At 40.7% G+C, this 16,456-nt stretch overlaps 1 protein-coding gene across 7 annotated transcripts in view; it reads right to left on the bottom strand.

Annotated features, from left to right (window-relative positions):
• The window catches only part of LOC132789574 (pneumococcal serine-rich repeat protein), a 90,543-nt gene that overhangs the window by 53,835 nt on the left and 20,252 nt on the right, over nucleotides 1-16,456 (bottom strand). For all 7 annotated transcript variants that reach the window (XM_060797671.1, XM_060797672.1, XM_060797666.1 and 4 more), the window contains 6 exons: nucleotides 14,559-16,078; nucleotides 12,462-13,140; nucleotides 12,284-12,386; nucleotides 11,963-12,097; nucleotides 9,515-9,590; nucleotides 9,319-9,448 (listed from right to left, as the gene is read on the bottom strand). In XM_060797671.1, the coding sequence (XP_060653654.1) occupies nucleotides 9,319-9,448; nucleotides 9,515-9,590; nucleotides 11,963-12,097; nucleotides 12,284-12,386; nucleotides 12,462-13,140; nucleotides 14,559-15,617 (2,182 nt within the window). In that variant the 5' untranslated portion in view covers nucleotides 15,618-16,078. The remainder of the gene's footprint in view (nucleotides 1-9,318; nucleotides 9,449-9,514; nucleotides 9,591-11,962; nucleotides 12,098-12,283; nucleotides 12,387-12,461; nucleotides 13,141-14,558; nucleotides 16,079-16,456) is intronic.

Raw genomic sequence — 16,456 nt, 5'->3', positions numbered from 1 at the left:
ATAAAAACTTTTCTCCTTGGGATTGTTTAATAAATATTCAAACTTGGCCGCAAACTTGCAAGTTCTCACTCGACTTTAACATGCGAGAGAACACGAGTGCTTGCTGATAGAATTGATGATTTCGCATTAAAACGAATGTAAACGAATGTAACCAAATTATTTCCACAGCTGCAAAACTTTTTTGATCATAGCGCAAACCCTTCAGTACTTTTTTTTTGTGTACGATACGGCTTGTCAATGTTTAATCTCACTTAATTTGGGTTTGCAAATATTTAAAGCATTCAAATGTCAGATATATTTGACTCGCAACTTCGGCAGAAAGCATCTCGATATTTTAAGTTTGATGAAGTGTAAAGGATATTATAGGAAACAGCCAGAAGGAAACATCTCCTATCTCATATAGAATATATATTCCTAATCAGTTACTACTGACAAAGCGTCTTTCCGTCTGCGTTACAGTCTTAATAAATGTTGTAAATATGATATGGCTACGATCTTAAAAGTTATTAAAGAAATAATTGTATATTCCTTACAGTCTTAATAACTTCTGTTAGTTTGGAGAAAATATTCAAGAAATAATTGTATATGACTAAGAACTACTGAAGCTGTCGTTTTGTTTATCTTTTTTTTTTTGTATATTTTGCACCCTATGGTATATTTTAAATATTGTAGTAACACACTAAATATAGTTTTTATATATTTTAGTATTTTATAGATATACAATTGAGGTATATTTTTTAAAAAATGGGAAGCGGATATCTCGCAGTCGAACACACTCGCTACTTACTTGTTCTTATCAAGTCGTCAACAAATTCTAACACATATGGTTTTGTTAAATGAAAGTTCAAAGCCATTTTCCAGTCTGTCACTATATGCTCTTGGCTTATGAAGAATCTACTCTATTCGAAAAAAAACTACTTTTAATATGCGAATCGAAATTCGGAAAAACCCCACCTTATTGTTCAAAGAAATATCAGCACAAATAATTTTCTGTATTTGGATTTGCTAAATGTTTATTCAAAACGGTTGTGCACTAATTCAAAATTAACAGCATTTCTACAGCAATTATTTCACATTTTTAGATCGAAGTGTTTTTAGTTCAGATTATTTTGACCCTGTCCATTTTGACCATTCTGGCCATTCTGCTGATTTGGTGGAGGAGGACCCCTTTGAGAACCATTCTGCTGGCCGGCAATGGGAGTTTGCTTGAAGCCAGAGTTTAAAATCTGACGAGAAGCCATGCCGGCATGTTGATTCGGCATTTGCGGCATCTGAGGCAACTGGGGCATATTAGCAGCCTACTTGCCACATAGAGAAAAGACTATGAGAATTGTATTCACTTCATTTGCTGCTTTTACTCACCAGGACAATGGACAAAGCCATGAAAAGGACACCAAAGAATACGAACTGCTTCATTGTAAAAGTTGTAACTGAACTTTGCAGTGCATTGCCATTGCATTTATACAATTCCATACCGAGAGAGAGAGAGAGAGAGAGACAGATGCTTATCAACTGTGCATGAACATGCAACATATGATTTGTCTGTGGTGTCAACAAATTTGCGGCAAAAACAAAAGCGTCAATTACGTAATTACGTTTTGTTGACACGAAATTTGATGCTGCTGTTTTAATTAGCACGTTGCATGCTATAATTAGAAGCATTTATGGCTACTCGAGGTGAATTACAACAAATAAATTAATTATTGCCAATGACAAATTCAAATAATTATGGAAATTGTTACGAAATTTAATAAATTACAGATATTACAAACACAATTATCGCTTATCACTTATCACATCAAGTGAGCAACTCGACGCCTATTTTGCCAAATGAAAAATAATGTTTACTAATAATTTCATAACATTCAAGTAATATTTGTAAAATGAAAAAAAGTCAGCACAAAAAATTAAATATTGTCTGTACTTTTTTGTGAAAATAATTTTAGCATAATTTATGTGCGACCTGCTCGTAAATTTCTAGCTTCTAGTCTCATGCTGCTGGCAGTGAAAGTAAAAAACAGCGCCAGACACCACACAAGAACAAATATACAAACCAACACAGTCACATACACACACACAAAACACTCAATTTATGAGTCATAAATTGGGTGAATACAAATATTAGTTCGAAATTGTGTTGTGGCATTTTGGCCTGGAAATTGACTTTTTAAAGCACAACTCAGTGCCATTTACGGTCACTAGATTTAAACTAACTCCCCCATCTGTGGGTGTGGCAAAGGCCACGCCCCCTTGTCCCCCATCATACCTTGCATTGGCAATGGCAATTGTGGTTGTACACGCGGTTGTGCACACACCAAAAATGTCACCTCCGCCAGCAGGCAAAGCAATTTCGCTTAGTGGCACCGGCAAAATGTCTTCGGTTTGAGATTAAATTTTTCGCCAGCAGTTCGCCAAACAAACAATTTCTAGTTGAGAATGGCAACAAAAGGTTACGCGACAACACCGTCACGTCCCCCTCAACTCCTCCCCCATATCATGTCACAGTATCCAGAACTCAACAACCGGAGGCCCAAGAACCTCAATCCCATTCCCAGTTCATTGTGTGTTGTGTGTGTCTTCATATTCTCATGTAAGCATAACGGTGCACAAAACACACGTATGGCGAGTACAAAGTCTTGCATAAACAAATAAGTGTGTGTGTGTGGGAGTGTGGGTGTGTGTGTGTGTGTGTTTCCTGCTAAGGCAATAAATATTCCTTTCGCTGCGAAATATGAATATTGAATATGCCTACAGTCAACCGCATTCATAATAAACCGCAAGAAAGCCCGACCGAAGAATGGCGACTGGCGAGTGAAAACCGTTGAGCGGAAAACTACGACAAAAAAAACTACTTATAGTTTATTTAAAATGACTTGGAAGGAGTAAGACACTGAGAAAAAATAAGGCCAAGTATTAAGAGCTTTTCAACATTTTAGAATTAATCAGGAAATTTTCTTTTCATATCTGATAAGATTTAGATTATATTCAACCAGTCCGTAATTTCAATAGTGAACGGGCTAAGGCATTCTAATTTATTTTACTTTAACTCTTTTGTATTATCAAAAATCACAGTAAAGCAAAATATGATGCACAAATTTGTCATCAATGTATTTGACTTAGAATCAGCTACCGCAATTGTTAAAAACGATTTTAACTGTACAGTAAATTATTTTTAAATTGTTCTGCTCTTTCTAAATTCACAAGAACATACATATGTATAAAAAATCAAGGATCATTATTAAGAAATTAAAGCTTAACACAAATTAAATTAAATGAATTTAAATGCATACCGTAAATATAAATTTGGAAAATATTCAAAAACTAAATTAAATGAGTGAATACGTTTTTCTAACCATCACACAAAGTATGATTTTGTGGCAATCGGACTTCTAAACAAAAAATTAAAAAAAAATAAAAACGAAACAAAAATAATGCACAATTAATTACAAATAAAATAAAATGTATAACTAGACCAGCATATTTGCATGTTTCACAATATAATCAATTTCTCGAGCATCGTTTCTTTGAAATAGCTTTGAAAATATTTTAAAATGTTATTCATATATTACAATTATCTAAAGACACATATTTGACTATCAACTGATGTGAAAAATATTAAAATATGCAAGGTACAAAGAAAACTTGTTCAATTTCATACTTAATGTTTTGACAAAAGCTTCAAAAAAAAAATTCTTTTTATGAACACTTTCATATGGTATTTATACAAGTTTTCGCAGCAATTTTTACTATTTCAAGTCGAATGTCAACCAAAAGAGTTTATCTGCATTGAAAAAAATGTAGAATAGACAAATCTTAATAATAATTCCAGTGATTTAATCTGGGATTAGGAATGAATTGAATATGTTTGAATAGCTAAAAGGCATTTCAGCATTGTCTTAATCTCAGTGTATAACTATGTGCATGTTAGTGTCTGCCCTGCAGCCAGCATATACTATAGTCGGCTATATTATACAATATGTACATATTGCTGGCTATACATAGAGGATGAGATGATATGGGATGAGAGCACTAATGAAGTTTCGCTTCGTCCTTTTACAGCTGGCTGCCCCATTGTTTGACTTTGCGTCGCATTCTCTTTCTCGCCTCGCTCAGCCTACAAGACAAGCTCATAATGTTTACACAGCCGTCGGAGTCGAGTCGAGTCCTCACTCTCTGCCTCTGTCTGTGTGTGTGTGTGTGTGTGAGTATGGGTGTGGACTTGTGTCCTGTGTGTGCGGGCCGGGCCGCAACCATTTGCCTGCTCTGCGTGGCAGTCTATTTATTTATGTTTATAATAGGATTTTTATCAAAACTTTTTTGCCGATTCCCATTCTGTAATGAGTATTTAAAAAGACACAGAAACCACCAAACTGACAGCAGACCCGCAACTGCTGTCGTTTGTCTTTGACACGACCATTGGCAACAGGACAGCAACAGCCTCCACCTCGTCACCCTCCTCTTCTCCCCTCTCTTCACTATTTAGAAGGAAACCCGCAGAACGTGCGGCCATCAACTTTGTGTCGCTGCTCATTCACACCGACAACTTTTTATACTAATTTGCAGCAATGTTCATTCACTCATTATACTTAATAATGTCGAAGCTCGTTGTTGATGTTGTTGTTGCTGCCACCCTCGAGAAACAAAACTAAATGATTGCCAAATATTTGAGCAAGTTTTTTTTGGTTTTGTTGTTTTTTAAGCGCATTCATCTCATTATGGTTTTCACACTGACGAACGAGATCTCTCGACTGCTTTGTCAGTGGCAGCCAAAAAACCGTTTTGTGCTCACATTTCGGCTTTGGCTTTGGCTTTGCTTTTGGCTCTGGCTCTGGCGTTGGCTTTGGCTTTGGTTTTCCCCGGGCGGCTCGGCTTCTCTTCTTTCTATTGCTGTTGCTGTTGCTGTGGCTGTGGCTGTGGCTGTTCCTGCCACTGTTGCTGGACTCATTAGTCGTAGCACTGTTTTAGCTTTGGCTGAATTTAAATAAATCTGCACCTAGGTGGCACTCATCCGCTTTTTGCACGCAGTCTATTTTAGATTTCTGTTGCTGTGTTATTTGTTTCGCCAGTTTTGGAAGAGCAAAATTTCCCTTGCAAATTCTCTGCTTAAATACGCCTAATTTAATTTGTTTTTTCCTGCCACTGCAGGCACTTAGCCAAAAACGCTTCATGACTCCTCGCTTTCGTTTTCTCTGCGCTTCTGTGTAATTAAAACAGTGGTCGAGAATTAAACCAATGTCAGGCCATTCGACTGTTATAAGCTTCAAAGTCAAGGACCTCAAGAGGCACTTTACTGAGAGATAGATAGAGAGAGAGCGAGAGAGAGACAGACAGAGAGAGTGCAAAAGATGAGCAAATAATGAAGCAAGGAAATATTTGACTACCATATGTAATCATCGTACAAAACTTGCAAAAGTATTTTCATTTAATACTAATAAAAACTAAGAAAACTAAATGAAACAGTAGTTAAAGTCTGAGATCGTAATGTGCCTCAAAAGAAAAGAGGTTTTAGGTTTAATTTCATAAAACTTTTGCAACCAGCATTACATTTAATTAAAATATTCAAACTATTTCATAATGTGGTAAAACTATTATGCTAATTTTATGTAGAACTTTGTGTAACATTTTAATTTTATTTATTTTTTATTTTTATAGATGCTACTGATAAAATAAAAAGCAAGGTAAATATTATATATTCTTAACTATATGTCTGGTTTTTGATATATTTAACTAGTTTTTCGGTACACCAATTTGGTATATTTTGTCGATAATACAGCACTGTTTAGTTATAATTGAAAATTAGCATCGGGTGTTTCACTTTTCTCACTCTTTTTTAATATTACTTAAATAACAACATTCTTTCCTTTAGATAAAGTAGATACCCGAGCAAATAAATTGCATCTTCGTGCCAGTTGAGTTGATTAAATTAAAAATGCACGTGCATTAACATTGACTAGACCCTTCTTCAACAATGACAAAATGATTATTTGATTGCACGATGAGCACAAACCACAAGCGACCAATGCAAATAAGAGCAAATCCCAAGCAAAAGTCGAGCTGAAGACACGCTTAGATAGTAATTGGTATGGAGGCTTGGGTGGGGGGAAAAAAGGAGGGACAAGTAATGACAAGTTTTCAAAGCGTCATTAATCATTGAAAGTTCAGAAGGACTTAATCCATGACAGCCTCAGAACTAAGCCAACAGGCAAACTAAGCAGCTGGGGCAAGCTGGGGCAGCAAAAACCAGTCGAGCTGTCGATATTTGTTTTTCGGGTTGCTCAAATTAAGCAACCGACAAAGTTACGTCTTACTTGTTGTTGTCTTTGCGATAGTCGAAGAAGAAAGGCAGAAAAAAATACTTGCAGTTTTCCAAGTAGACATTTATATTTATTTTATGGCTCAGTATTGGTTGCGTGTGTCCCTCACACTCCCTTCAGAGGGTGTGTGTGTGTGTGCGTGTGTATGTGTGTGGTTGGTTGTTTGGGACAAAATTATGTTTCTCATATTTGTTTGGAATGCTTTGGGCGTGTTTTTTTCTTCTTTCTGCTGTTGCTGTTGCTGCTGATGTCGTTGGTCGTAGCACTAACCACAGCCATGGGACAAGAAGAGAGAAAGAGAGAGAACAACACAGCACAGGACACACATACGTGCCACTTCTGCTCGTAGATAGGACATTCCCTTTGTCTTTTGTCTCCGGTTTTGAGCCACAGCTACAGCTCCAGCGGAACTCGCTTCGACTTCGTCCAAGTCATGCAGATTGCGCACAGCGCTTGTTTGTTTTGCTTTGCTGGCTTTTTTGAGCTGCTCGCTCACTCGAAATACTGTAAATATTTTTAATTCTTTGCCAGCGCCAGGGGCAATGGCAATGGCAATGCGTTTGCCAGCGTATACCATGAAGAGGGGGGTAACTGCTGAGGCACCGCACCGCAGCTCACAATGAGGCGCCGCTTGCCGGCATTTCAGCTTTTAAGCTAAAGCTATGAAAATAATTTGGTCCTGAAATACTTGCGGCTTTGCTGGGCAATCGGAATGCTTTTTGTGGTCCACACAACAGCAGCAGCAACAGCAAGCAGCAACAACAATAATAATAATATGTATGCTTGATGAAAGCAACGTTGACGATACTCGCAGCAACAACAGCAGCAGCAGCAGCATCGTGTTGATTAAGCCAAAAACGAGGAAAACGCACACGGGTACAGGGCACATTGTTGTCGCCAGCCAGTCAGTGTTCCTTGTCAACTTGTCTTTTACTTTTTTTGGTTTTGTAGTTGTTAAGGGGTAGGAGAGAGAATGACAAAGTGGTGAAGCAGGCAGCAAGTGGATAATAACTAGCGGAACTATGTGCATTTGTTTTATGCAGCAAGTAATGAAACAACAACAGAATGGGCCAAGCGCGATGGCAGCCAACCAAAATGACAACGCACTCAGTGCCGCGGGCCACGCAAAATATGGCGGACGGAAATTGTGTGAGCACAGTGAAAAGTTTTTTGCCAGCTGCTCCTCCTCTTGTTTCGCGTTACCATCTTCGCGTCTTGAGCTCCTCCCTTGAACGGTTGGGGGCGTAAAGTCAAGAGCGTCAACGACGGACGTCGACGTCATCAGCTCAGCATTTTTGCAGCTGGGTTCTTTGCATTTTTGAGTGCCCCATACACACACACATACACATACACAATTAGATGCTGGCAAAGCAGGGGGCAAGCAAGTCTTTGTGCTGCAAGTTGCTTTGTCATTGCCGCAGATTCAACTTAAGAAATGCATAACTGCATTTTACATTTTCCACAGTGCACACAATGCACCAGCAGCAGAAGCAGCCAGAACAGCAACAGCAGCTGCAGCATTTTCCGCAGCCGTTCATCTACGTTTTCCACTTGCCCAAAAGAGCGCTCGTGCATGCGTCTCTGTATTGTGGGGTGTTTGTTTTTGGGGCGGTCCAACCCTATAAGGGGGGACCAGCACACAAATTAGTTTTAACCAGGCATTGTCACGCTGTGGTGCACCCCATTGTGGCGCTCGTGGTTGCCGATTAAGTGAGGCTTCTGCTACTGCTTCGGCTTCACTTGCTGCTCCTTCGTGGTGCCACGTTTGAAAGTGACTTTATCGCTGCGCTGCAGCTGCACTTGCTGTTAACGCCAATTTCTAATCAGCGCCTAATTAATTTTACCACTTTGTTGCTAATGAAGTTTGCCACATAGCATGCAAAATGAATCACACATAATTGATGTTGAATGCCTCGAATTTGTGAGACAACTAACATAAAAGAAATTTCAAAGAAAGAATAATATCGAACATCATACAAATCTATGCCAAATGCACACACACGCACATGCAGTCAGCAAATGTAACAGTTACAGTGTAAGCGAGTGTATCTGTATGTGTGTGTGTGTGAGTGCTTGAAATGCAACATGTGATACGCTGTCCTAGTTCCGCGGCTATTACTGCGCTGTTATGCAACACAATGGCACACATAAACCTACGTATGTGTGTGTGTTTGGGTTTGTGTGTGAGTAAAGGCAACTCAGGCAATGGCCATTGAGATTTAAGGTTGCACTCGGAGCCAAAGCTCAAAGCTGAGTAAAAGCTCGCTTCACTCAAACTCCAAACAGAGGCTCAAGCTCAAGCCGACAAAAGCTCAAGCCAGTTACCAGTTAAGTTTACAAGCAAAGCTTTTTGTGTTGTATGTGGAACACAAGCTGAGAACTTGAACAACATGTTCAGCTAAAAAAAACATCGAAAGCTTTTATAGAATTTTAACACAAAAGTTGCCATACACTCGGTTTAGTTTCTGGCGTGTTTCAAAAGCTCTTCATAACGAAACATAGTTTTGGTTTTGTAAAACTGTAAACACAACAAAACTTTCACAACTTTAATATCCTAGCAGACTCACTTGAAATATTTACTTTTATTATTTCTCTCATATTTCGTGTGCTGCTAGGATATCACAGCTTCGAAATACCGAAGATATATATTTAACGTATACATCTTTGGTTTTGTGCTTTTGTACTTACATTTCGTAAGGTATTCTGTATTTGAAAAATAACGAAACAAAATACAATACACACGGCATTAGATATATCATAGTTATTTTTCAACCGACGGGGCCTGAGACGAAGCCCCATTTTCGTATGTGATGCATATTTACAATGTCGAAGCAGAAGGATAATAACATGTTATAATATTTTTTTGTTGCTTAATTCTAAACTTGTTCCATTAGAGTTGCAATTGCTTAAGACTAGAGGACTGCAAGGCAGGCATGGATATTACAAGGGACATTAGAGATACAAAGCACTTGGTAATTAAGATAAATGAATGCTAGCCACTTACCCATGTCATCGATAATGGGCGCCATTCGCAGAGTTACGCCGATTAGCATCAGGCACATGAGCAACAGGAGGCAGGCAGTTGCAATGATTGTCCAGCGAGCACGCTGCGATAGATCGTGCGGATCGATCACCTGTCAATCGATAAATAACAATTAATCGATATGCATTCTTTTAAAAAGTCTTTAAAATATTTGTACCTTAACAACTTCTGTGTCCAAATCCTGTACAAGTATTTTGGGTTTTTTATGTCGATGACGTTTTTTGTGGCGGTGCCTAAAAACAGCAGGAAGTATTATTAGAGAAAAGGGAAAGGAAGAGGCAAGGTCTAGTTTACGGTTCAAGCTCTAAACCTACAAAATGCTGTGCCATTATTAAATTACCCAGAACAAGCATGGAGCTATTGCTGCTGCTGCTGCTGTTGCTGTTGCTGCATAATCCCCTTTTTCAACCTCTTTTATGGCGTAAAGAAAACAATAAAGATGTAACATGTTGTGTGAATGACTCGGCAAAGTGCGAAACGAGAAACGAAAAACGAGAGGCGAGAGTCGAGTCGAGTCTCGAAACGTTTCCTGTTAACTAAAGGCCAGACTTGGCAAACAAAAAGTGGATTTATTCCAGAAGAACGGTTGTATCAATATCAAGCTTAATCAATTACTCTTCAGCTGAAGGCCAACACAAACACACACACACACACACAAACAATCGCACACACACGGATGCACACACAAACACTCGCACGCATCTGCTCAGCCATATGCCGCACCTGAAGCTGGAAGCGCAACAACAGCAGCTTAAACATATTTGGTCTATTTCCGTTTGGGTTTTGCAAAACTTCCGCATTACAAAGCTGCCACAATTTCCCCGCTCGCTGCACGTCGACAGCGACGACGATACAAAAACAACATCGGCATTTGCCGCCGCCTGCCGTTGCTCGTTTCGCAACGGAAGTGCCTCCTGGTGGAAAAAAGCAACAGCACTTTTAGTCAGTCAGGCACTCAGGTAGTCAGGTAGGCAACCAACCAGTTGCGGCGATGAGGAGGGGAATGGAAAGGGGAAGGATGCACAACACAGTCATGTTGGGGTTTTGAGGGTTTGGTGGCCAGGTGGTGACAGTGAATGTGCCGTGGCATCTACCACACTCTCACTCTATATCTCTCCTCGAGGCTGCCACACAAAGCTTGTCAATCAATTTTTGTCTGCTTTCTTTTTATTTTTTTCTCTTTTTTGGTGGGTACTCTGGAGAACGCATTAGGCAATGTTCGACAATCGCTTTCCAGCTGGACATTTATTAGTGCACTGCCGTTGAAGGACAACGACGCGGACGCTATTGTTGCTCAATGTGACCAACTGGCCAGCCACTGACCTTAATGTGCAATCATTTATAAATTCTCTAATCATTGCTTAAGCTTGGCCAAATAGCCGGAAAGCAGTTGCACAGTGGCGTCAGCGCAACATTATTTAATGCCAAATAATTTATTACGTTCAAGCACTTTTTTGACGACAGTGTTTGATAGCTGTTTTCCAGCTCACGATTTATATTTAAACTCTTAAGAACTTAGAGCTAAAGTTCATGGTGATCAGTAGGAAGTGAAGTCAATAATATGTTTATATTATCATATTATTATCTTTGGCTTTTTAGATATTGTTGAAAATTAAAAAAAAAAAAACGTTTGAATATGATTATAATATAATAATGATAATATAATATAATAATAATATGAAGAGAAGTAAGAAACTTCTAAATATTCTTTAATATTTGAGAAAAATATTATAATAAATTAACAACGCGTTCAAACCACAAATCCAAATAATTCTTTTAATTCTTTCTAACTTAAATGTTTAAACATTAAATAAAACTTTACAAAATAATCTTTGTTATTTGGAAAACTTCAATTAAATTATTAGTTTTGTTATATAGTTGAAACTAAAATATTAGTAGATTTCAGTAATTTTAAAAGTATACTTCTATTATATTCCTATTTCTATACTCTAACTATTTGAATATCTATTTTTCCATACTTTTGAGAAATCTAAACAATTTTTTTTAACTTCAAATAAATAAAAAAATAGATATTTATATTGATAATGATATTTTGTTTATTTATTTTTAAGCATTTTATATTCGTTACCTATTTTATTTTATAATGAATATAAAACAAAATGCCTGAACTATCTGAATAGTTTCTATAAAATCATAAATAAAACAAAGTAATATAAACCCTTTTTTGGTGCTTTCCAATTGATTTTTAATATAACAAATAAGTAATAATAATAATACCCTTGAAATATTCTATTTATTTACTTTTTCGTCTATTCAAATTATAATAAAAAAAAGTTTATTGTAATACCTTTACTTATTTCATTACTTTTGGGCTCTCCAAGTAAATGAAAATGTTATAATTATAATATTTTATTCATTACTTTTGGTCTATCTATCGCCAAAGAATGTAATTATGTTATTATATTTCGGCGCTATCTAAATGGTTTATATTTTTATTAATTAAACAGATTGGCCAAAAATAAAGCTCAATATTCTTTGGACTATCGAATTGACCCGCTGTAATGAGCTTTCTTTTAGCTGATTGATTGTTTCGCTGTGACCTGAGCTTGTGATGGACATGTCGAGATAGCGGTTAGCGACTTACCGATGCTTTCTGCGATGTCGCTGATGACCGTCGCCGCCGCCAGGCACCATGTGTTCAAGGTCGTCGATTTTATCAGCGTCCGTGTCCATGTCGAGCTGCAGGTCGCACGGCGAGTCCTCGGCATAGGGGCATTGTCTGTGTGTGTGTGTGTGTGTGTGTGTGTGTGAGTGAGTGGTATAATAAATGACATTAGTTTGACAGGCGCAACGACAACAACGATGATGTTGATGATGATGATGTTGCCTTTGTGGCATTAGTTCTGTGCTGTGGGTTAAACCAGCCACTAACTGTCTTAGTGGGAGGTGGTGAGGGGGGACTTACATGGGCTGGGCATCGGGTGGCAGGCCAAGCACATGCACACAGTGCTGCAGTCCGTTGGGCGTGGGATAAACCAATGCGGGATCTGAGCAGCGATGATGACGTTCTGCGGGGCGAACATTAGTATAAATTAGAGCACTTGAGCCGCACTGGATGAGTGCAATTATTAGCGTGTACTTACTGTACTTCCTCTTGCGGCGTCGGTACTCATCATCGCTGCCTGTGCTGGGCGCCGTCAGTGTGCCGGGCATTGGCAGCGCGGGCTTAAAGCTCTGAATTTGTTTGGTCGCCGACGACTTGGCTGCACTGCAGCAGCCAGTGGGCGCCAGACTGGAACCCGTCGATGTGGAGGTCATGCGATGCAGTTTCTCCGCCAGCTGTGCAGCGGGCAACGGCTGCTCATCATCCTCCTCCTCCATGGGAATTATGATGGCCTCGGGCATGACAGCCAGCAATCCAGTGCTACGAGATTTCACACGTTCCGAAGCCGTTGTTGGCGTATTTGCATAGCTGGGCAACGCGTGCAGCGACTGCGAATCACTTTGGGCCAGCACTGTGCTCACCGTCACATTGGCGCTATCCTCGGAGGTGTTCTGGCGCGAAAAGTAGCGTGCATAGGCAGCGGCTCCATCGAAATCGCTGCCTGCCCCCGAATAGCTCTCGGTGCAGGATATTTGCTTGGGCAGCAGTCGCTTACGTTGCGGCACCAATGCCTCCGGCTGTGGATGGGGCTGAGGATGAGTCTGTGGCACAGACAGCGAACCGATTTCTAGTGCCACATGCGGCTGTGGTTGCTGCTGCTGCTGCTGCTGCTGTGGCAGCTGTCTGGCCAGACTGGAGGGAACGTTCATGTGGATGCGCTGCAAAAAAAGATAGTAAAGTTAGATGTGCAAAAAAAGGTGGATCGATGATGCATTAAAGACAAGCACAGTTTAACTAAACAAAGTGGCTCTATTCTTTATTTTCCTCTGAAAATTGCTGCAACTGATTAATTTTAAATAAGTAAACAAGCCAGAAAAAATGTGATGATTGAATCAATAATACGAAATCAATTTCCACTTCAATTGATTGAAGACCAGTTAAGTTAAATTGATGTTGCAAACAATTTAAGCTCGATTGGCTTAACAAATATTTTATTAGTTTCAAAATAAACATCCAATTTTAAGATAAATAGATAGTCAGCTCCCATTCACATGTCTATAAAATGCATCATGACAGTTTGTTATTGGCAACTTTTCAGATAGTTACAAAATTTGTGGCTCTCCACATCAATGCGAAGAAATCAATGTTTGCATTTTCAAAATGCACTACAGCACATTTTATGGTTACCAATGCCCAATTTACCATAAAATGCACCACTCTACACTAGACAATTGTCTATTTTAGAAACCACAATAAAGGGAAATGGACAGCTTGCAATTTGCAAATCGACAATTCTCAACACACAATTTTTCATTATAACTTGAAATATAAATTTTAGAAACAGTAGGCTAACTAAAAGTATGGCTATACACTTTATTTTAATGCAAAATTATGAAATGCAGATTTGGGGATAGCAGCCGAATCTAATTCCAAGCGCATCCCTGTACTGCAGCATCATGTGTTACGGCGAACAAGGGATTGCCCCTGGTACGATACGATACGCTATAGCGTCAGACTGATAAAACAACTAAGTAGACTGCACCCAAATTTAAAATGGCTGCACCTGCAGGATCTGCCTGATAGGCTTATACCCTAATCTGTCTGTGATATACATATATAAAATTTACCCGTAATGTATTTTAAGTCTAGCACCGATCTCCTACTGTGTTATGTTATGAAAGCCTCCATGTGAAAATGTTAAAACATAATTAGGTTAAGTTGCCAGATCGGTAGCAGTATGCCAATTTAAGAAACCAGAAGAAACTGAATAATTATTTAAAACAAAACAAAAATAAAACCGAAGTAGACTCACAAGGAGACTTCAAGGCTTCGTCTAAACGTTTATCCAAACGTGAACTACGACAAATACGTTCTTATGAATTAGTTTTGTTTAGAATGTGTTGTTGTGGTACATTATTGCTGTATTGGTTCACCTACTTAATAAATCTAAAATCTAACAAAAATAATATTCATCTCTTCAGTCTACAATTATTTCCTAAACTGAGATTAAACTACTAATCATATTCAATAAATTAATAAATAGACAACCTTAACAATATTTATAGCATACTTTTACGGGCAATGCCTCTTCAACCTGTCACATATGTATGTTATATTAAAGTTCATCAAAACTCACCGCCTGCTGTGGCATGGGCAACGCCATCGTGCGTGCCATACTGCGCGGAAAGATGGGGCTACACTGTGCACTAATCGACTTGGCCTCCAGGATGCGCAGTCGCTTGGCCAGACGCGCCCGTTCCCGTGTGTCCGCATCGTGGCCATGGGCCACGGCGATGATCTCGGCGCCGCCAAAGCTGACCGTGCAGCGAGAGCTGGAGTAGGAGAGACTCTCGAGGCTGCCGCGCAACGAGGCGGTCAGACTGTCGTCCGCCATGGTGGAGCTATGCTGGCCACGCCCACCGCCCACCACAGTTGCTGTGGCAGTGGCTGTGGCGGTTGCTGTGGCTGTGGCTGTGGCGGTGGCAGTGGCCAGCGAGGTATTGTCGTAGCAGGAGACAGCCGGAGTATGTGGCGCCGGATCGCCGTTGGTCGTGGTGCTCCGTTGCACCTCCTCCTCGGAATCGGAGCTGCTGTCGCGCTGCATCGATTGCAGCGTCTGGGCAGGCGTATGCGTTTGTGCCTGCACCAACAAACTGTGACTGTGCCTGGCCTGCTGTCGTCCCGACGAGTTGCTCAGCGTGCTGGCCACGCTATCCTCGAGCGCTGGCTCCGCGCAAACCGTCGAGTGACGCTGCAGGGGCAACGAACCGGAGGCCACCTCGATGTCATCGCAGTGCGCAGTTTGTGCTGGCTGCAGACCGCGCACTTCAACGTCCTCCTGCTCCTCCTCCTCCGGGTCGGATTCATCCTTGCTCGCGCGACGTGCACCAAACAGTTTGCGAGGCAGCAGAATGCGACCAATCGATTTGCGTTTCTTGGCGCGCTTGGCACGCTTGTGCTCCTCGTAGTCGCGACGCAGCGCCTGCATCTTGTGCTCCACGAGGCTGCTGAACACGGCTTCGTAGGTGAGCGCACGCTGCAGATCGAGCAGTATGTCATTGGTGGACACCGCCTTGTCCAGTTTGGTCAGCAGCTGCAGCGAGTCGTGATGCGATTCGAGTCCATCGCCGCTGCCTCCGCGGCCGCTGCCTCCGCCGCTGCCCTCGCCACTGTTGCTATCGTCCGCATCCGCCATTGGGGAAAGTGTGCTCAAAGTGTTGTTTGTTGTTCTTCTTCTCGTTGTTGTTGCTGTGGTTGTTGTTACTGCTGTTATGGTTGCTGTTGTTCCTGTTATTGTTGCTGTTGACGACTATTTGCATTATCCTCGAGTGCGGCTCTGGCTGGGGTCGTGGTCATGGATTGGGCACATTGATCGATTCGCTCGCGTCCTCGTCGTCGTCGTCGTCGTCCTAATCCTGACGCTTGTCATGTAGTTGCCACGCTCCGCGCTCTCAGCCACATTGACACTGTGCAGCTGCTGCTGATGCGTGGCATATTTCTCCTCCACTATTGTTTACTCTTTTTTGCAGCACTCGCTGTCGCAATCGATTTCAAATTCAGTTAACAGCGCTGCGAATTGGCATTCAATGAATCTCGATTGTGTCGTCAACGACTCGAAGTGCCTCCAAGTGGCGCTTATGGGCGAATGCCGCACACCTGTAACAAAAGACACAAACATTAGACTAGCAAATTCGAAAACTGTGATAGCGGTTCAATAGCCCGCCAATAGACAAGGCCGCACATCTGTCCCTCTCCCCTCTCTCCCCGCTCTCCCTCCTCTTATCTTCTCTCGCTTCCTTGGCAGCGAGGACAACGTCAACAGTTTGCCAATAGTTTTGCACATTTCTCTGATTCTGATTCAAATTCAGTGATACACCTTCTCTCATTCGCATTATTCATGAGCATAGCTTTCTACTTGTTGCACACACACACACACAAACATACACAAAAACTCACACACACACACACAGGACTACAGGTGAAAAGCGAGAAAAGGATGTCGTCAGTGGTGCCAACTCAATACATTGACTGCAG

This window comes from Drosophila nasuta, chromosome 3, assembly GCF_023558535.2.
Source record: "Drosophila nasuta strain 15112-1781.00 chromosome 3, ASM2355853v1, whole genome shotgun sequence".
NCBI lineage: Eukaryota > Metazoa > Arthropoda > Insecta > Diptera > Drosophilidae > Drosophila > Drosophila nasuta.
This window is presented reverse-complemented; position numbering and strand designations above follow the sequence as displayed.